This window comes from Embiotoca jacksoni, unplaced genomic scaffold (assembly GCF_022577435.1).
Source record: "Embiotoca jacksoni isolate LCO1_2020_lvr unplaced genomic scaffold, fEmbJac1.0.p SCAF_20, whole genome shotgun sequence".
NCBI classification, from domain to species: domain Eukaryota; kingdom Metazoa; phylum Chordata; class Actinopteri; family Embiotocidae; genus Embiotoca; species Embiotoca jacksoni.
In genome coordinates this window covers 4,521,830-4,542,604 of record NW_027185341.1, presented here as the reverse complement: position 1 = coordinate 4,542,604, position 20,775 = coordinate 4,521,830, and the positions used below count along the sequence as shown (strand labels likewise).

The 20,775-nt window shown below is 43.6% G+C and overlaps 2 protein-coding genes across 2 annotated transcripts; both read right to left on the bottom strand.

Moving 5' to 3' along the window:
- Window positions 1–18: 18 nt before the first annotated feature.
- Window positions 19–7,967, bottom strand: atp6v0cb (ATPase H+ transporting V0 subunit cb). Its single transcript, XM_069155763.1, has 3 exons — window positions 7,664–7,967; window positions 2,399–2,582; window positions 19–1,428 (listed from the first exon to the last, which is right to left on the bottom strand). Exons 1-3 carry the CDS (start codon window positions 7,734–7,736, stop codon window positions 1,224–1,226), a joined length of 462 nt encoding a protein of 153 aa, XP_069011864.1. The 5' UTR covers window positions 7,737–7,967; the 3' UTR covers window positions 19–1,223.
- A 2,840-nt stretch (window positions 7,968–10,807) lies between these two features.
- Window positions 10,808–19,959, bottom strand: tbc1d24 (TBC1 domain family, member 24). The gene is made up of 7 exons (XM_069155757.1): window positions 19,880–19,959; window positions 16,485–17,598; window positions 15,485–15,643; window positions 15,065–15,128; window positions 14,106–14,201; window positions 12,269–12,518; window positions 10,808–12,047 (listed from the first exon to the last, which is right to left on the bottom strand). Exons 2-7 carry the CDS (start codon window positions 17,471–17,473, stop codon window positions 11,893–11,895), a joined length of 1,713 nt encoding a protein of 570 aa, XP_069011858.1. The 5' UTR covers window positions 17,474–17,598; window positions 19,880–19,959; the 3' UTR covers window positions 10,808–11,892.
- Window positions 19,960–20,775: the final 816 nt, after the last annotated feature.

Here is a 20,775-nt window from a genome sequence, read left to right as displayed (position 1 = left end):
AATCATTTTTTTTGGGGGGGGTGGGGGGGGGAGAGACACACGTGACATAAAACTCGTTTTTGATCTGGATTTAATCTTCTGAAACTAGCCTGCTCCCCCGGTTCATTTTCCAACAGCAACAAAACATTGAAACCCATGCAGGATTTTTTTTTTTTTTTTTTTTTTTAAATGGCTGGAATGTGGAAGAGATGACGTACGGCCACAGATGGAGGGAGAGGGGTGCGCGCTGTAGAAGGAGGAGGAGGAGGGGGGCGATGAAGAAGACGGAGGAGGAGATGAAATGTGGAAATTACACTTGTGAGACCCGACACGGGGCACACACACCTTTAATGCAAACAGCAGTACTACAGGAAAAACACTGAAGTTTGAGAATGTTTGCGTAATGATTAGAATACAGCTACACACGAAACTCCCACTCCACCAGCAACATACTAAAGGCAATCTGAATTATTAAACCAAGAATTACATCCAGAGGAATTCCAACCACTTATCACGATTAACCCACAGTGCATTAAATCTATCTATATAGATATTTATATATATATTTATATATATATATATATAACCTCGGGAATTAAGAGACTTTTGCTGCATTAAACAGTTCAATGAACAATTTCTTATAAATAAAAATCAGTGGGGAAAAAAAAAAGAAATCTTTAGTCCATACACATTTCTCTTTACAAATAGATCCTCAAGATTAATGCAGAAATTGTGTCAACTCCCAGGTCGACGTGGGAGGAGGAAAAGCTGTGCGGCCCTTTGGTCAGTTCTCTTAAGACCAGAGGCCGAGCTGCTTCAGCCGGCCTCAAAGCCTGAAATAAGTGGAGGTGGAAAAAAAAAAAAAAAAAAAGGAATCTTCATCATACAATTGTTTTTTGTTGTTTTTTTAAACACACACACGCGCACACACAAGACAGACAAATCACTACATTGCGCATTTACAAGTTGACTATCAAATTTTGACGACTGTACACATTGTTTGAGATAAGACCATATTTATGGAGACATTTTTAAATTCGGTTCCCCCCCCCCCCCCCTCCTCCTCCTACCTTCACATCTTTCATCTCGCGTGGCAGAATTTTTTTTTTATTTTATTTTTTTTCCTCTCCCCGTTTTACACTTTTTCTCCAGCAGCAACATAAAAGGACCGATCTTGTAGTGGAGATGTTTGAGCCGGGGGGGGCGTGGGGGGGGAGAAAGAGAGGGCGGCGGCGGGGCGAGGTTTATTTCGTGGAGAGAATGAGGGCGACGATGAGCCCGTAGAGACCTAAGACCTCGGCGAAAATCAAGATGAGGATCATGCCCACGAAAAGCCTCGGCTGCTGAGCTGTTCCCCTCACGCCCGCGTCGCCGACGATGCCGATCGCGAAGCCTGCCGCCAGCCCGCTGAGGCCCACGCTCAACCCAGCTCCCAGGTGGAGGAAACTCCTACAACGGACACAGACCGGTGTTAGTCGGCGCAAAGATGTTGACGACCGAGTCATTTGGAGAGGGGGTAGGAGGGGGTAGGACGGGGTATGAGGGGGTAGAGGGGTGGGGAGGAGGGGGGGGGGGGCAATGTCAGTGGTTTGCAACATTTGAAAGTCTGAACAGCCGTGATATTTGTGCAACTGTGATCAGGCCTCAAGATACATTAACACATTATGTGCCGATAACGAGCTGGGATGGTCCCTCTCCTCTTTAGCCCGGAGGACGCGGCGGCGTCCGTGATTTCCAAAAAGAATTTCACATCTTGTGTTTGTCAGACCAGAGGACAGTTTTCCCCACTTCGACCTCAGTCCATCTTAAATGAGCTCGAGCTCGGAGAAGGCGCCAGCGCTTTTTTAAAATTATTTTTAAGATCAAGTTTAGGAAAAAAAAGTTTCCTCCTCTTCACAACTTTTCCAGACTTTTGTCGACCCCGTTCCAACTTTTTTTTTTTCAAGATGTGTTGCCGGCATCAAATTTAAAATGAGCTTGAATTACAAAACATTTCTCTTGTCGTCTTTGGTGTTATTTCAATTAAATACGAGTTTATATGATTTGTAAATCATCGCATTCTGTTTTTATTTACATTTTATACAGCGTCCCAACTTTTTTTTGTGTGTGTGTGTGGGGGGGGGGACAGGGTTGTACAGAGTGAGCTTCCACATGACGCGGCTGTACGGAAAACCTGCTGATGAGCGGCGGACCATTCGATTTTTCCAAAACGGAATCTGTCTGCAGCCGTTTTGATTTAACCAAAAAACGATGCTCGTCTTACCGTTCTCGACCTGCAGCACATCCATCCAACGAACCCCTCAAAACGGACTCGACAACGGAGTCTCATCGGAGATACGCTCGTCGTGTTTACGTGCCGCGAAAAAAGGAAAGGATACGCAAATATGTGGAAATCTTGACGGCGGTCGGTCGGACTCACTTGTACAGGGTGATCCTCTCGGAGATGTTGTTGGCAATCAGCACCGCTACTACCAGGCCGTAGATGGCTATGATACCCGCCATGACCACGGGGATGATTGACTTCATGATGAGCTCCGGCCTCATCACGGACATGGCAGCGATACCTGTACCGCTCTTAGCTGTGCCGTAGGCTGCTCCCAAGGCTGGAAGGAAAGAGGAGACCCGTTACCAGTTAAATAAACAAGATGGCCAACTGGAGGACGCGTTTCACAACGGGCTCGCGGACTGATGGCAGGAACCAGAAGGGACAGCTGAATAATGAAGCAGAAGTGAAATAAGAGCTGGAGCAGCAGCACAATAACTCTTACGGTTTCGGTTCCCTTTGAAAATCCCAACATGGCTTCACTTGGGGAATTCTCGGCGTTATAAAGGAAATGACGGGTCACGCCGTTTAGGTCTCTCGCGGATGCTGAGCGACCAAAATTTTTTTTCACAGATTTCATTTCCATCCCGAACTGATTTAGACGTTGTACTTTCAGAATCACACAGCCGCAGGGCTGCAGATCACCCTCCGAATGGGGGGGGGGGGGGAATCATCATTAGGCTTCAGCGCACGGGGAACTGAATACCAGAGACGGTCTCCAGAGACGGAACCAGTGCAGAACAGGTGCCGGGAGCAGATAAGCAGGTCTCGCTCCTGCCACATCTGCTGTGTGCTATCACCCCCCCTCCCCCCCGCCGCCTCCATACTGCTCTCTGGCTAGCATCACTCTCATGTAACGGGGGACGGAGGAGAGCAAAAAGCTTCATCAGCAAGTTGAGCTCCGTCGGCCCGTGACGGAGGAGAAAGCAGAGCGCCTCGTACGTCACGCACGTCCACGTCGGGAGCACAGTGAGACGGGAAATCAATACTCGCTCCCCTCCGAGATTGGAAACCACAATATGAACCAGATATAGAACAGCAACCATCCATTAAGAGGTGGTTATTGTTCTGCTCGACAGCCAAGACGTGGACACTTTGCAGGTGTGACGAGCAAGTCCTTTACAATATCTAAGGCCAGCTAGAAGCCGGCGGTGTGTCATGAATCAGAGGCAGGCTGGTTTGACAACATTTTCCCACTTCAGAGGTAGGTAGGTGTGTGTGTGTGTGTGTGTGTGTGTGTGTGTTCCCTCGCCCACAGCAGGTCGGCGCTTTCACAAGATAAAGTGAAAGCTCCGACACGGCGCTGACTACAGGGTAACATCTAATATATTTTATGTTATGCTTGCCATCTACAGCCAATCATTTTGGCAATACTAAGCAGCATTAAACACATGTTTACATGTGATTTATTCTCAGGCAGTTGAGAGATATTTCCCATTTTCACAGATTTATAGACTGATGCTAAATTTGTCTTCATATCTGCATAAATGGATTTCTAAATGTCAAGTAAATTTTAAGTAACTGAATAGGACATGTCAACAAACCAATTATATCCATAGTAATGATATTATGATGTCCGTGTCATATTATCGGCGTATAAACAAGGGCCTGGCAATGTCATTTTTTGGCTCTTCGTGGCCAACATACTGATGACGATTAGAACTGAAAACCCTCTTAAGAAATTGTGTCGGGAGGCAGCCTTGTGCATACAGCCCGAGGTGGCCTGCACCATGTTGTCTCGTTTTAAGCGAGCCTGGAAACAGTTCTGGTTAACCCAGAGACTGGCTGTGAGGCTTTCTGGCGAATGGATCTAAGAGGCAGACAGGAGGAAGAGGCAGGCCAATCTTGAAAAAGCGCACATGGCAGCCAGCCATGTTCCCAACTGCTTATATTGATTCACCACCAGACTGCTATCAATACAGGTTAAATCACCCGGGGCCCATCTGCAGAGATGTGTCTGAGGACGACTGGGAACCGTTTTCGCAAGCAGAGTCAAAAGCAAAAGAAACATCGTCTCAATTTTCATTTTGACTCTCCAGAAGTGCCAAACATTTCGCTGCTCGACTACATTCGTTAAATCCAACACAAACCGGACCGACTGCAGCGGTTCCACAAGAACTAACCAAGACCAAACAGCCAATTCATTGGCCTCACTGAGGTGTGACAGGTGACGATGGAGAGAAACACAGGAATCCTTAAAACACCGCCATTCTGTCCTGATGAAGACAGGTTTGATGTGTGCCAGGGTGGTTTCCACAGTGGTGTGGAAGCACAACCTCTGGGTTTTTAATCCTAATCCCCTCAGCTTAGGTAAAGAGCTTTTACCCCTCTTCTTTTTTTTTTTCCTTTGCTGCAGAATATTTAATATATGGGATGCCCTTGTGACGTCTTGTGATGTCAGAGCAGGAGGTGCCTCCGGCGAGGGTTGATCTTGCATGCAAAATGCCCACGCAACAGAGAGCAGATTGGTCTGCTGTGAGCAGCGGGCAACCGGGAACGCACTGGTTCTAAAAAGGAGCAAATGGAAATATCAGGATCATATTAAACAGATTACAATATCAGGGGGGAAAAAAAAAAAAAAAAAAAAAACCGATTACCAGTCTTACAAAACTGCATGCTGGTGGTACAATGTGTAACAGTATGAAGCTGCTTGCATAAATTATGAAACTCGCTGACTGACGTATTGCATCAGAGGCTGAGGGATGTCCAGAGCGCATAGTATGCTGCCGTCAACTCTACACCCAAAAGTGAGAGAAAGACAATGTGAATTAAAGGTCAAGTAACTAAAAGCACCAAGTAACAGTGACTAAGCAGAAATAAAAAATATTAAATTTATGACAAATTGTTTAAAGACTTTTTAATTAAGAAAACGGATGTCTGCAATTGCACGGGAAATTGGAAAAGACACTCATTCCCCGGCAAAAGATGCCGTTTCAAGCAGCACCACTATGAGTAAATTCATCCGTCATTCAGGACATTAATCTACATTAGAGTAGAACCGCTCCGCTGGGGAGAAAAGTGTAAAACGTATACGTTAACGTAGTAAGGCGTGGAAGGGAAAACAGAGCAGGAGCAGGACAGCTGTCATGGGAGAAGTGGCACCGGTCCCATGGGTAATGACACCTTGCGAGCGTCCCCTGTTCTGAGCCAGGCATCAAAAGGCAGTCCTCTCAACAATCTGCAGACTACTACTACAATGCAACATCACCTGACGCCAGAGACGTCACAGCAACTCGCGCACGATTCCAGAAAACTCCCAATTACTGTAAATTAAAGATGCCCCCCGCCACCTCTCTGGATCAGAGCTATTTCGAGCCATCCACTTCTTTTAATGAACCTTGTGATGTGACGTTTCATATTCTGCTGCCTGGAAGTTTGATCAAGCCTAAAAAAAAATATAACAATGACAACAACCTGTGTTCTAGCTTGAGCCGACTACCGTGACCGACGTTGGAGAAGCTCAAGCTACAATTCCCTGTCGATGACTCCACAACACTGCAAGATCCTTCAAGCTGAGGCCCGGATCATCAAGTGTCCCTGTTCATCCCACCACTACCAACATCCCTACTTTGTGCCAGCATGATCCCCTCCCTACTAGCTAATTCCCCAGCTGTCACTCCTTCACCACCACCAGACTAGTACTACAGCTCGCCTCACGGGCCGCCAACGCCACGCCGCCCTTTCCTATCACTACACATTACACTTGATGTACCGCAAGAGGAGGGCTGTCTTCAGCGTCCAGACGCTTCTCATCTCCAGCTGGGACTAAACAACGTTAACAACACTTGTCAAAATGTAGCTATATCATGGGATGTTTATACAACATGAATTGCACTGCCTTACCGTGGTGCCTAGGTTATTACTTAATACAGCAGTTACTAGTTCCTATTTCACGCAGAAATTCCCGGATTACTTAAACTCTCGATGTGAAAATTACTCTAAAGAGTTGAAAAGGTCTGAAAAAGCCAATTCTACAAAACTGAAGATCTTTATACGACAGCAACTGACCTGCGATGCCTCCTTAAAAACTAAAAAAAAAAACTAGGTGTCACCCATCATAGTAAATAAACCAGTTCTGCCAAAGGCCTCGAGCTGCAGTGGGTCAAGCCCTCTGTAACATGGTCAATTAGTTGCTTGTTGATTTCCAATTTCCCACCGGTCATCCGGGTCAAATGCAGGCATTTTCAGTGATAGGGCGAACCACTGGCATATGATGTAGCCCCTGCCTTGGATTAAAGGAAGTCAAACAGCAAACTCAGAAAGAATCCATAAAACAAGTATGACCTTTTCAAAAGTTCCCATTTTCTGGCCATAAATCCTGACAACAGCAGAGTTAAACCAGATGTGTTTTTGCAAAAAAAAAATTGGATGTATTCTTTTAACAGACTCAGAGCCAACTTGTCAACTTCATAAATGAACATTTCACAGGATCAGCAGTAGCAAGACGGCATTTCCAAGTCAGAAGCCTCATCATGTGATAATCATGTGACCTCGTGTCATTACTCTGAGCAATAAGGAAGTTAACCAGCTGATCATCGTTCCCATTAATAATTTACAGCAAAAGAAAGAGCAATTTTCGACCAGAAATAACTTGCATTAAATTAACGTCACCGCCAATTTGGCAGATGCAAAAGCTTATTTAAAACAAATGTCCAATTTAAATATTTAACTTAACGTCCTCGGTTAAAGCTCTCCACTCACAAGCGTTTCACAATTCAATTCATCGTCTATTATTGAACACTCACCACCAGACCTTCCAGGTATTAATTACTGTTGTATTTCGTAATAAAGTTGTCAATTAATCTAACCTGACTCCTGCTGAAATGCAGCAAGCTAACGAGTAGCTGGTGTACGGGATAAATCTAAATATAATCTGCAAGATTTAAAACCTACTGCACACAATTACGGATCGTTTGCAATAAAATATGACATTACTCTGCTCCCGTCTTGTCCTTTCGCTTATGATATAAAAAAATAAATAAAAAAATAAAAAACATTTCAACGAGGCTAACGTGAAAGCTAACTTATGTAGTCGTCATCAGCTAGTCGGCTAGTCTTCGCCCGTCTTGACTTTGAAGCAGAAAAAAGGGGCTCGACCCGATAATTGTATTAACCAACAAAACAGCAACTAAACTAAGAATAATCCAAATCTGTCCGCTCCAGACGAGTTTAAAATAAAATGACAGCTCCGAGATTAGCATTGCGGACGTTAACGCTAGCGAGGCTAAAGCGGCACGGTTGACAAATTACAAAAGCAGATTTAACGTTTTGTGCGGGAAAACAAAAAAAACACAAACAAAAAAAACCAAAACACATTTAGAAACAAATACACGGTTAAAACGTGACGGGTGTAATACTTACCGCTGAACACCATCGCCGCAGATGCTCCCATCACTGCGAAGAACGGGGAGTACTCGGGGCTTTCGGCCGACATGCTTTCTCACACAATAACGTAAAAAAAAAAAAATATATAAGATATATATATTAAATATACAAAATTAATTATCACCGGTGAGTCCCTCCTTCTCCTCCCCCCCAAAAAAAACCCCAACAAATCGCACGAAACCCGACGAAGGCCAACCGAGTATCACCAGGAACCGTCTGACCGCCTGACAGCAGAGTAACCGGAGCAGTCACGACTCTTCTGATAAATACCCGGCGCAGCAGCACAAAATGGCGAAGCGGAAAATATCACCTGACTGGTCGTACGGGTAAAAACCTATCACCGGGCTTGGGTGTGTGGAGAGGAGAGAGAGAGAGAGGGGGGGGGCAATAAAACAAATTCGTTTATTATATACCGTCAGCCACAGATCATTTACGAAACAAGACGTGTGTATTTTAAATAATAAACGAACCCATTCTGTTTAAATTGAGAGCTTGAATTTTTTTTTATTTTTTATTTTTTTTCATCCTTTCTTTTGAAGGTCACCCCTATCAGGCATCGCATTTGGTGTGCTCCGCTGCAGGCTTTCCCTTTGATTCATCCTTCAGAAGCAGCAGGATGAAATGATGGGGGTGAGCAAGAAGGTGTGGAGATAGTGCTAATTTAGAAAAAAAAAAAAAGGTTTTTGTTTTTTTTATTATTATTTATTTTGTTATCAAGGAAGAGAGTCAAGAGAATAGACGTTTTCTCTGTAATGTCTAAAAACATCATTATATAAAAATGTATTTGTTGTGAAGCCCGCCCACAGTTGATTTAAGTCACCTCTCCAAATTCTGTCATTTCTATTGGTGCGTATGTTAAAAACTCATTCTTGCACCTTGCACCGTGCAGCAGAAGGAGGTTTACAGTCAGCTGTGATATGCAGCAATGTGGCACGTGAGAGAGAGAATTTGAGGCTGAGTGTGTTCGTGTGGGGGGAGGGAACCGAGAATCCCCACATCACTGTTATAGCTCCCAGCAAGTGTGGGCCCACAGATCCAGAGATCCACCAGAGATCCACCAAGAGGAGGGGGTGGTGAGGAGAGTCGAGACCCTATGGGAGAGCTGCAGGATGTCTGTGTGACTCAGAGAGAGCTTGTGCAGTCCCCCCACCAGACTCCTCCCATTCCTCCATCCATCCCTCCATCCTGCTCCCTCTGCATTGCCTGGACACCCCCCCCCCCCAGTGTCACAGCGAAGCCCCATCACTAGTGATGCAATTTCTCCACGAGCATCACAGGCCTCCTTCCCTTTCAAGCACTTCACTTGGCCAACGTCTCAATCCAGCTGCCGAGGCTGCATTATGAAACAAGAGCAGATCATTTTGAGACAGGGATTATACTGATAACAAAAAGGTCACAATGAATGAGATGTTTTTCTCTTTTTCTGGTGACTGATTGAACACTTAACTGATTCAGGACAGACTGATGGGATTATAGTGTTGCTATCAGTGATAAATACTCACCGACAATCGGACCACGTGACAGCACGCAGGAATGTGATAGTTTATGTACCTACACATGGTTGTTTCCTGTTGGGAGAATTCACGTGTCCTTGAGTTGCATTAATCAATGTGTTGTAAGGAGAGAAGAATACTCCATTTTCATGGATGTTTAAGGAAAAGAAAGAAGAAAACTGTGAGCAATTCTACATGAAGCATTTACTACCAACTGGTCCTTCATCTCTCAGTGGTTTGGTACTCTATATATCCGACCAGAGTACACTCCTACACTGATCCTATCTGTGTAAGATTTGTCCAGTATCTAAATACAGGAAGTCACTCAGCTAAGCTACACTCAGACTTGGCAGTTTTCCCATGTGTGACCAAAAACATAACAGATTGTCTTTCATTCTCACAAGGAACAAATTTCCTGAATAACGTAAGTGGTTTTTTTTTGTGTTTTTTTTTTTAGTATTAGCAGAGTCTTAGCAGAGTCCCCTCTCCCTCACAATAACCACATTTCAAATACCCAGTCCGTGAATCAAAACACTTGTCGGGACCTCCTCAGTCTGCCCGTTAATCCTCTGTCCACAGCCCCCCTGTTAACTGAGGGGCGGAGAGGGGCGGTCAAGGAAAGACCCATCTGAGTGTAGTGTTAAACACTTAAGCATCTTACTCCTCGAAGCTGGGAAGGATGGTTTTCAGGAGATGTGCCAGACCAACACCCAAAGGAGAAGCTAAATATAGAAGTGCATGTGCGATTAGCAGAGTGCGAATCCTGAATGAACAGCACAGCCTTGGTAAGACAAGAGTCAATGCTACTTACTGTAAAGAAGGAATTACTCGACCACTTTGCCATTTAAGATGCTACATTTTCCCCAGATGCATTAGATGGAGGCACATCCACTGCAAATTAATTGGCCATACATTTGTATGGAGCTGCAATGTACCGACATCAATTGCTTTCATATTGACATACTGTATCAAATAAAGTGTCTGAAAATCCAAGCATCAGTGTGTATTTGTTAGTCACTGACTCTGTATAGTGTTATGAATACAGTGACTGTGAGGTTGGTCCAGTTTCTCCATTGGGTTTCATTGAATTCTGCAACACAACCGATTGTAAAGGCTTTTATGGATATATCTCTAAGTATATCTGACTCATCTGTGCTTAATGTTTTCCAGTCATGCAGTTCATTGTCAGCTTCCACAAAGAGACAGCCACACAAAAATAGACAGTGTGCATGAAGAAGCGTCTGTGAGTAATTGAATAGTCGGTCTTAACCCAGGCCCATAGAATAGATATGCAATATGCAAAAATGTCATGTATCTAAACAAGTGTTAAACTGTAATCAGGATTTTATTCCTTCCATTTGTGGTTTCAATGTTGTTCTATGGGAGCTTTTCTTTTAAGAACAGAAACATACAATTTGAGTCATAAACGATATGGCTTTTTCTGTAGCAAAACCTGAGATGGGGAACAGGGAGGTGAATTCAGGGTCAGCTGACTTTGAAAGGCATCTGGCACGTGTCTGTGACGCTCAAGAAATGCAAGCTTCTCTTTACAGGAAGAAACATGTGATCGAATTGGAAGAAAAGGAAGCAACAAGACAACAAAAGGACGGAGACAGAGTCACTGAACTGGAAGCTTAATGCTGTATTTTCACATGTATTTGCAGGTACTCGACTTACACTTCACAGGAGCACATATTTGAATATAGTTACAATTAGTATGCGTAACCCCAACACTTTGCCAACACGACACCATTATGGACTTGTTTTGTTAGTATCTTCATACTGCAAAGGACGGAGGTAGCGGGTCAAATGCCAGAGAGGAGGACAGGGATGAACAAACTGCATTTATCTCAATTACTTGTAAACCAAAAACAGCTTCACCTTTTAAAATGATTTGTACTGTTATTCACATGAATATTCACACATGCACACGCACACACACGATACAAAAGAGAAACAGTCACAGATTCATAAAGAAAGCTTTGAAATATGGTGCAAAATGGCAACACTCAAAAGTCACTACAGACATTCACAAACATTTACCCCATTAATTCATGTAGCAGATCAGCCACCTACAGTATGTACAGTAAATCAAACAGTGCAGGAAATGGAGATAGGACGTGACCAAAAAGTTCAAACATTTGCCAGGAAATGAAGACTTGACTTCACACATGTTGTTGTAAACCTCAGTTTAACAACACGACCTGGTAAATCATATTTTTTTAAGGACTGCAGATCGAGCTGTATATTGAATTTGGCAGATCGATTCGAACCACAGAAGAAAAAAATACTGAATTCACACTCAGAAATTCTAATGTTTTCGCTCAGCAGGAAAATAAACACAATTGATCCTGAACTTTTCCACTTCAACATAATTAGTACACCATAATACAAATATATCAATACAAAAATAAACAGGAAAAAAAAAATTATAAAATTTTTATTCATATGTTGAAAACTGGATAAACTGCATAAATAAATAAAAAGTAGTAAATCATAATGGAATTTGTAGGACGGATAAAGATCTGTTTGCATATGCGTTTTCCACTTAAAACACTTCGCGGGACATCTTAAGACTCAACTTCACACGACTTTCAGTTTTAAGTGCTAAGCTCTGCGCGTGTAATGCGCGTGTATGTCTGTATGATGTATGGATGTGCATGGAAATATGTGTAGTGTAGTGTGTGTGTGTGTGTGTGTGTGTGTACTGCATTATGAGGCCATGGTGTCCTGGAAGCCCCATGATTCCAACAGCGAGACCTGGAAGGTCTCCGCACACAGGGGCGGGTTGTCAAAGGTGGCGCACGGATTAGTGCGCCCATGGTTCAGCTCGGAGTCGATGTAGAGAGCGTTGCCGTCACCTCCGCCTGATCACACACAAGATGACAGAGTTTGGAGGAGTTGCTAAAGAGAAGCTAACACTAAAATCCCATGTTTGAGGTTTTAAATGGACATTCAATACTTTTCCCCATCAACTACACTGTACGTGTCCCTTAAAAATCATCTATATTTCACCAGTTACCGATGGCAACCTGTGGACCAGAAATGCATCACGCGCAACAACAGCGTCCGGTGATAATCCACTCACCCACTATGATGGAGTCAAAGTTTCCAGCCATGAACATGGAAGTATTCTTGGAGTTGAGTTTGAAGTGGCGGGTGGAGAGGAACGGCGACAGATCTCCAGCAGGTTTCTCCGGCTGCTGTAAGCTGTTGTTTTCGTCTGCATTTTGGCCCTCGGAGGACGCCGTGTCCTCCAGACCCTCGGTCTTGATGGCGGAAGCTAACTCGGGGTGGCGGATCACCACCCACTCATAGCGCTCCATCTCTGGCTTCAGCTGACGAGGAATACAAAAGGAGGGACCGCTACTACGAAGGCATTCGTCATCATTTATACACCAGGGCACCACGCATTCAATTAAGCAGAATGTAGTCCCATAGAACAACTATCTTCTAAACCTTTTCACATGTATACAATGTCCTGATTCGTAACGTGAATAGTCAGCGATGCATCAAGTGAGCCTTCTGCTTGAGACCCGAAACTTTTGTTTCACACACACATATTTTGTTCTTCAGGCTCTGTGCTGCTGCGCACTCTATTCAAATTGATGGTTTTGTTTGGATGTTTTTGCAAACTGCAGCCTGGTCTTCTTGCTTTAGAGGCTTTTTCAGAGCTTTGCATCTTGTGGTAAATCCTCTGAGGTTCTGCTCATTATATCTCTCTACAAGCTGACAAAGAAAAATGTGTATCCACATCCGCAAGAGCAGTCTTGCCAAAAAGGGGATTTCCTTCACTATGCATATCATTTTCGGCTCCTCTACGGTACTTCCTCTTTCTTATTGTTACTGCATTTTAAGAATTTATTTCTATTGATTTTGGCAGACTGACTACTACCCGTCTCTCTTACAGATTTGAGCTGTTTTCTCAAGTCACGTTATGATCCTCTGCCCTCGCAGGTTCACTATTTTCCTCCTCACGTCAAATCTAAACAGCCACTCTCAACTCTGAGCCAAGTGTGAGCTCTTTTGTGCATGAACTAACACTTAAGTGTAAGAAGTAAGTGAGAAGTGTCTGATTACTTTCAAACATGTCCAATTTGAGCACTATGCATTAAAAGGGATCTATTTCCTATGTATATCAAAAATGTGATTTTGATTTAAACCTACACAAATGTTGCATCCATTAGTTTATTTCAAATTATTAGTGTGACGCACAAAGCCTAGACCGAAACCAAAACACTGTGTAACTGTCCAAATACTTTCGGTCTGTACTGTATGCCCGTTAATTCCTTCGTCTCCCTCGACAAACGCTCGACAGCACATCTGACAGACATCGGTCCCTGCTGACTGTCTCTTATGTGTGTCAGGTGTGGTGTCGGGTGAGGGCCTGGTCAGATACTACTGGGTCGGGTTACAGGAGTTTCCGATCTGTGTGTGCTTAAGTATTATTGCGGGAGATGATTGTGTTTTCTGGTGTCTCGGCTAAGACAGCCCACAGCTGTGCGTCAAAGCAGATAGCTAGGTAAATAATTTATCCAGAAGGCATTAGAGACTCGCTCTTCTTTTCTATTTCTGGCTCAGGTGTTATTGAAATAAAAAAGCTAATGCTGCACTATCGCCGCCAGAATATCATGATGTGTGGTTGTATTTGCAGAGGAAGACATGGCAATGTCTAGTTAATTGTGACCTCATAGACACGCTTTCCAGGTGGGAGCCTGACAGGCCAATAGGAACCAGTGACACTGAAATCACGAACCAGTGAAACCAGAGTGGATGGTACCCTCTGGTGGCGATAAAGCAGTACTGCTCAAAATAAAAATATTTCTTCAAATGAGCTAAAGAATTACTCAAATCCACCTAAATGAACAACAAAGAACAGACTTCTTGCTGAAAAGAAAACAGTTAAGTCAAGAACATGAACTCACCCTGAAGACAAAACACTCCCCTGTACCAAAGAAGCTCAGTTTGTTGCCTCCTCTCTTCCGTTCCTCCCAGTCTGTGGACAGGAACGCTCCACACACCTGAGGAAAACAAAACAGGAACTGGCATGACTTGGATTTATCGGTTTGATTGGCTCAACTGCATTTACTTTCTTCTCAGTGGATGACCACCATCTGTAAGCTGCCAGTGCTTATGTTAGGACCCCTTTATAACACCATAATCCAATCATACAATAACTGTGACACGAATTCACAAAGCACGGGACAAAAATAAAACCAGTCTGTTTTTGAAATGCAGAAAGCTACAGGGAGCCTTTAAAAAAAAAAAAAAAAAGACACTAACTGGAGGCCATGTGTACGACAGTAAAGCAGTGCAAGTAGTAACTGGCAATTGTGTTTTTGGACTTCATTCGTCAGAAATCCAAAACGGTGTCGTCCGTCAGTCAGTTGGCTGTTGAAGAGTGAGACTGTTGTGTTTGCTCTGCCTACCCTCTCTGGAGCAACGACCACTGCTGCGTGATGGTAAAGGCGTCATTAACCGCGCGCTGCTTGTGAATTTTCCAGGGAATATTGAAACGGACACCCAGCAAGGGCTTTCATCGAGTGTTACCTTAAGACAGTTATGTAAATGTCTGTTATGTGAATATACTAATATAACAATAGTATATTACTGATTGGAATATCAAAGTAATTCTGTCCTAACCAGGCTGAGGACAAACAAAACTTACAACTCATAATATTTAACATTATATCTGAAAATCCCATAACTATCAGGAGGAACAACCGTTCGAAGCTGTATTGATCTTCACAAAAACGTCTGATACTATATTCATCTGATATTGTCTTTAACAAAATCCTCTTCAAATTTAAAATGAGAGGAAAAAAAAAAAAAAGTTTGGGGGGGGGGGGGGGGGGGGGGGGGTGTCACAGGAGAGTTTGCTTACGTCGCCATCTGTGGTCCGGATGAGGAGCAGAGTGGGTTCGTAGCCTTCACAGTGTGAGTAGAATCTGGAGGGAAATGTAAATGTTTATATTATATGATTATATGATTATATGTATTTAAGTAAAGTGAAGCACTGGTGAAATATAAAACTAAACCTTCAGCTTCTTAATTACTTTCTTAACAGCGCATCACTTTGATTCCACAAATAAAATAGAACCAACAAAAGTTATTTACATATTACTTTACATTATTAATATTCGTTTCATAATTTGCTTCTGGCATTTTTTTGGGCTTACAGTTTTGCTTTTAAGTTTACATATGTATATTTCCTGTCCGACTTTTGGCCATAAATCCCATTCCAAGATTAAACTAACCAAAAAGGAGGATTTTAGTGGATTTCGGTGAGCACCGCAAAGTGTACCTGTTCAGGCTGCACCCGTGGGTGGAGGTGGTGAAGAGGAGCTGCGGTTGGCACAGGGCGAAGCGCTCGGGGATCCATGACCAGATGTCTCGCATCTCCTTGGCACTGACGATCTCGGAGGAGAACGTGTCAGGGTTAAGAGCCAGCTGCACGTTTTGCCTGCAGAGGTGCCCAGAAAGTTGGACACAGGAAGAGGTGGAGAGAAGAGGAGATGACACAGCTGGTGATGCACAAACCTTTGAAAATCTTTAAAAGTAATTAAAAGTAGATGCATTTGAGGAAATTTGAGGCGTATTGATTGGAGAGTCTTGTGGCACTGATCCAATCTTTTGATACGTTATCCTACTCTACTCTATGAACATCTGCAGCTGTAACATGCCATCTATTCTGAGAGTAAAAGAGCAGCATTTGAATAAAATAAAACACAACGTGGATGTGAAATGTAGCACAGAGAAGAGAACCCACCTATAACTGTAAAAGAACCAATGAAGTGAACACAGGAGTGGAGTGCAGATGAGACAGAGGGTGGTGAATGGAAAAGGGTGGCACAGACCAAACAAAAAGGAAAGAAGAACAGACAGTGAGAAAAGGATGCAAACATAAAGGAAACCTTTCCCCGGAGCATGCAAGGTCACAAAGAGTAAGAAAACAGGACGTTGTTGCCAGAGAAACAAAATATCTGGGCTACACTTGAGCTAAATTGTATTTGTATTGTAATTGTATTTTATTAAGTTTAAACTGGTTCTGTACTTTTTTTTTAAAAATTTTTTTTAACAATGCCTGACCCTCATTCCCTGCATACCACTGTGATTTAATCTGAAGTCCTGGAACTGCTGCTTTAGTTTATTTGCATTAAAGAATGTCCGTTCTAACTGGGGCAGTAGATTTTCTCATTATAAATCCTTAGGGGTATCGTTATGATGCCCCTGTAACACCAAGTTATATGATTATTGTGAATTAAAAATATTGTGATTATTAAAAATGATACTATTGACTTTACCGCTTCTGTTTGACAGTGATTCCTTTCTGCTGAAGGGACTTTTCATTGGTGAGCTGCAGCAGGGTGATGTCCTTACGGCTAAACAGACGGAGGGAGAAGGCCTTTTCTAGCAACTTGTCAGGTGTGACGGTGGAAGCTATGTCCTTGACAAATGCCTGAATATCTGCCCGGATTTTGCTCGAATCCTGCTGCTGCTGGCCCCCCTTCCCCCTCTGAACTCCTGCTTTATGCTTGCGGTAGAACCTGAGCAAGGCTATCGCCACACGGTAGAGAATCTTGTAGCCCTCTACTAGGTAGACATCTAGGACCCTGACCATATGGCTAAAGGGCAGGTCGCCGAGCACCCAGCGTTGCCAGTCTGCGTAGACTTCCAGCACATCCTGGGCTGTGGCCACGATCAGTTGGTGAGCTGCTGTACAGTACTTGTTTGCCAGGTCACCGAAAGTCATGCAGCTGGACTCGTAGGCCAGGAAAGTCTGGTCCAGCAATCGTTTCCCCGGCTCGTTGCAGGCCAGTATGCGGCTGACATGCTCAAAACATTGAGCTTCGTCTACGCTGAAGTGCAGGAGCAGCGACGTAACGGCTGGAAGCGCTGGGCAGTGAGAGATGTCTGGAAACTGTCCTGCCAGGCAGCTGATAATCCGATGGGCTGAGGTGACTGCCTCCGTCTTCAGGCAGTACCGTGGCACAGGATTCCCGTCCACAAACTCTGGCAGCGGGTAGTGGGAGGAGGGCTTCTTCGTGGCTGCAGTTCCCATAATATCACGATACACTTCCGCATCCGGGGTAACGGTACGACAGGGAATGGCTTTGATGAGCTGCTGGTAGACCTGCGCACGTAGTTTGTGATTCTTGGCCCAGTAACCCTGTCGGGCCATCTGTTTGAACTCTTTCAGGTCTTCACAGTCCACCTTGGTCGGCCCGCTGCTCTTTGCCAGATCGCCCATCTGGTTGCAGTCCACGAAGCTGCCATAGTCATCCTCAGCCATGGTGCTGGAAAGTTGCTGGTCGGCCCGAGTAGGAAGAGAGGCGGTTCGCTCCGAGGTATCGCTAACCTTCTGTCCTCCACGCAGCAGATAACAAGTGTGTTTTTATTAACTGCCCATGATGGTCACTGGAAAACACAAGGCAGAAAAAGAAGAGATGAATGTGTATCCTCAGAAAAACAGATAAATAACCGCATCATCAGGCACTTTGTCAGCAGCACCACCACAGAACAATCAACCTCCATGCTGAGCAGTATCAAAATAAGAAAAGCTAAACGTGCTCCAAAACCTCCTCGACAGATCCAGTCTGTGGCGAACAGTTCAAACATAACTACTTACCACCAAGACTAAGCCTATCAATACGTTCAGGACAATACGTGGACTCTGGTCTGTTTCCATAAAATGTGATTTGATGCATTACAAAATGGACACACTAAACGGCAATGTAAAAAAAAACAAAAAAAACCATTAGTTAATTTCATGAATCTGATTTCTTGTTCTGATTAAGATCTTCAGATGGAAAAAAGCATGTCCATCATGCATTTCAAAAATCTGTGGTGAATTGAAAACAAAATTGAATTGAAATGAATGCAGTGAAAGGCCATCTTAGTGATATAATAGCTACCAAACAGCCTCATATGACCTTTGATACACACATTTATGTTTGGCAGATTTAATTGGCGACCAGCATCTCTGCTGGTGAGGGTAATAAAAACATTTTCAAATTCTACGTTCAATAGCAGTGTATCTACAGATTGTTTATCTTGCCGTCATTCGGTCATGACTCACCAGAGACATAAAAACCATCTGCAAAATATATTATACGGAGAAGAACTGAAGCACAATCATCAGATCATGTTCCACTGCTTCTCCACAAGGCACGTAGACATGCGTGTCCAAAGATCACTTGCAATATACTTAAATAGGCAGTCATGAGATCATTTCACATGGCTTTCAAACTGGTCACATGGAGGTGCATACCAATACATTACTACATGTACAACTGGACGCATTTAGGATGAGCCTGTAGATATTTTCTGTCCTACTTAGTGGGTACGTTTACCCAAAGGCAGGCTTGACCTAACAAACGACGTTTAACTGGCCAAGGGCTCTTTGACAGGACTCCGCACATAATACGTTTGATTACCACTTGTGCCCCGACATCCAAATAACTTGGCATTTTTGCTAAATTAATTTTTTGCTCAGCTGCCATTTGGTTCAACTGGCCAGTCCTCAAACCTCGGTGCTGATCAAATTAAATGGGTGGGTTATCCTCGGCTGCAGATAAACATTATTTTCATAATTGTATTAATCTGTTGATTATTTCCTTGACTGATTGATTAGCTGTTTGGTTAAGAGAAGAAAATATAAATCATTGTTTTCCAAAACCAAAGGTGTCTTTTTTTTTTGGGGGGGGGGGGGGGGGATTTTAGCATTGTTTTTTTTAAAACCAAAACAATGAACCCATTATCAAAATAGTTGTCTGTATGATAGAATTTTCTGTTGATCAACTAAGGCAGACAACAAATTTTCTCCAAAACAACTAAGATTAAACAATATCCAAAACCAATATGCAGATGATAAACGACAGTGCGGTAGAAGCTGCATTACGTTGTGTGTATTTTTTTTTTTTTTTTGCACCGATTGAGCTCCAACGAGGTCCAATCTGTCCATGTTAATGCGTGCATCTGAAAAAATGAACATTCATTATTTACATACCTCCGACGCTGCGCATTTCTTTACTGTAACATGACTATCGCAAAACCAAGCGTTAACATTTAAAAAAAATTAAAAAAAAAAAAAAAAAGGACTGAACGGAACAGGAAGTCAACTCCTGGCCTTTCACACTTAAAACTGTGCCTCAACAAAACGAGACAGCGCCGGCTGAGGCAGCACAGGTGAAGGTAACCGACGCGTTTTGAGGTCACCGGGTATTTAACATCACCGACGCTACAAATCTCATGCACCCTTTTTTTTTTTTTTTTTTCCATTCACACCGGCCAAAAGTTAGCATCGCCTAGCGTCCAGCTAGCCGCCAGCTGCTCCCCCCCCCCTCCCGTCGGTGCATTTCAGACGCTAACAGCGGACACACGGAGCTCCTTCACCCGACAACATAGCACGGAGGAACAGACGCCCCCCCCCAAAAAAAAAACAAACAACACAAGCCGGTAAAAATGTGGGCTAACGCCGCTGGCGTGGATGTTACGGACCACAAATTGAATTGGTCTCGTCTTGGGAGTTTGTTGATGTGGAAAGCTTTCAGCGCGAGTATTTCTTTTTTGTTGTTGTTGTTGTTGGAAAAAAAAAACGATTCTTTACCACAAAGCCGACGAAAGGAGTAAGGGTTACCTCAAACTGCACGAGATTAAAAGCTGACAAACAAACAAATAATCAGACGGTTGTCCCCACCTGGATGTTGAGATGTCTTGAGACGGGAGGCAGCGAGCGTATTAAGTTCCCTCGCGCATGCGTAGTGCCTCCCATCTCGGTCACGGTGAGCGTACCGCTGCTGGAGGAGGAGGAGGAGGGGGGGGGGGGTGGTGGTGAGGGGGGAGGGGTGGGGGGTTTCAGGTGGGTTGGTTAAATATAGACTTTTTACAACCACTTTTCTGTTTGCTCTGGTTGCTTCACAAGGGTGGAGACGACTTTGTTTCGTTAATTTCAGGATTTTTAAGACGATAAATGGAAGAAAACCAACTACGGAATAGGCAAATATCAGTTGTTTGGAGATTTACATACCAATATTAACAACCTAGGCTTTGTCACATACAACTAGCTGTAATTCCAATAAAATATTGACTGAGGTATTTTATGAATATCAAAAGATATTAAGATCGAGTGTGATGTCTTGTTGCGCAAAAGCAGAGGAATTCATAGCACATATTAGCCTATCACCTTCTGTGGCCTACTTCTGGAAGCCAAGTAACACTGTCGTGACCATGGAGAAGTTGCCTGGCAGATCCCGCAGTCTGATTTGTCCAGTTTACTTACAGACTCGCTCTGTGGAATGAGTGAAGGCACTGGGACTTGACAGGAAGTACCCTTGCAAGGGCAACAAACCCTGTCTTTGTCCAGCACTCAAAGCAACCACCAAAACACAGCCGCCCACCACATGACAGTTGTTACTGATAATGAAATTGTGGAATCATCTTTGCCTTCCACAACAGCTTGGGGTAAAATGTTGTTTGGCTCTGTCTTGTCCCTCTTACATACGGCAGATGTTTTTTTCATTTCCTGACCTTCTTTGTAGTGAAGAAAGAATGCATCTGAAAGTCTGAAGTCTAGCTCTTGCTTCTTTTTTTTTT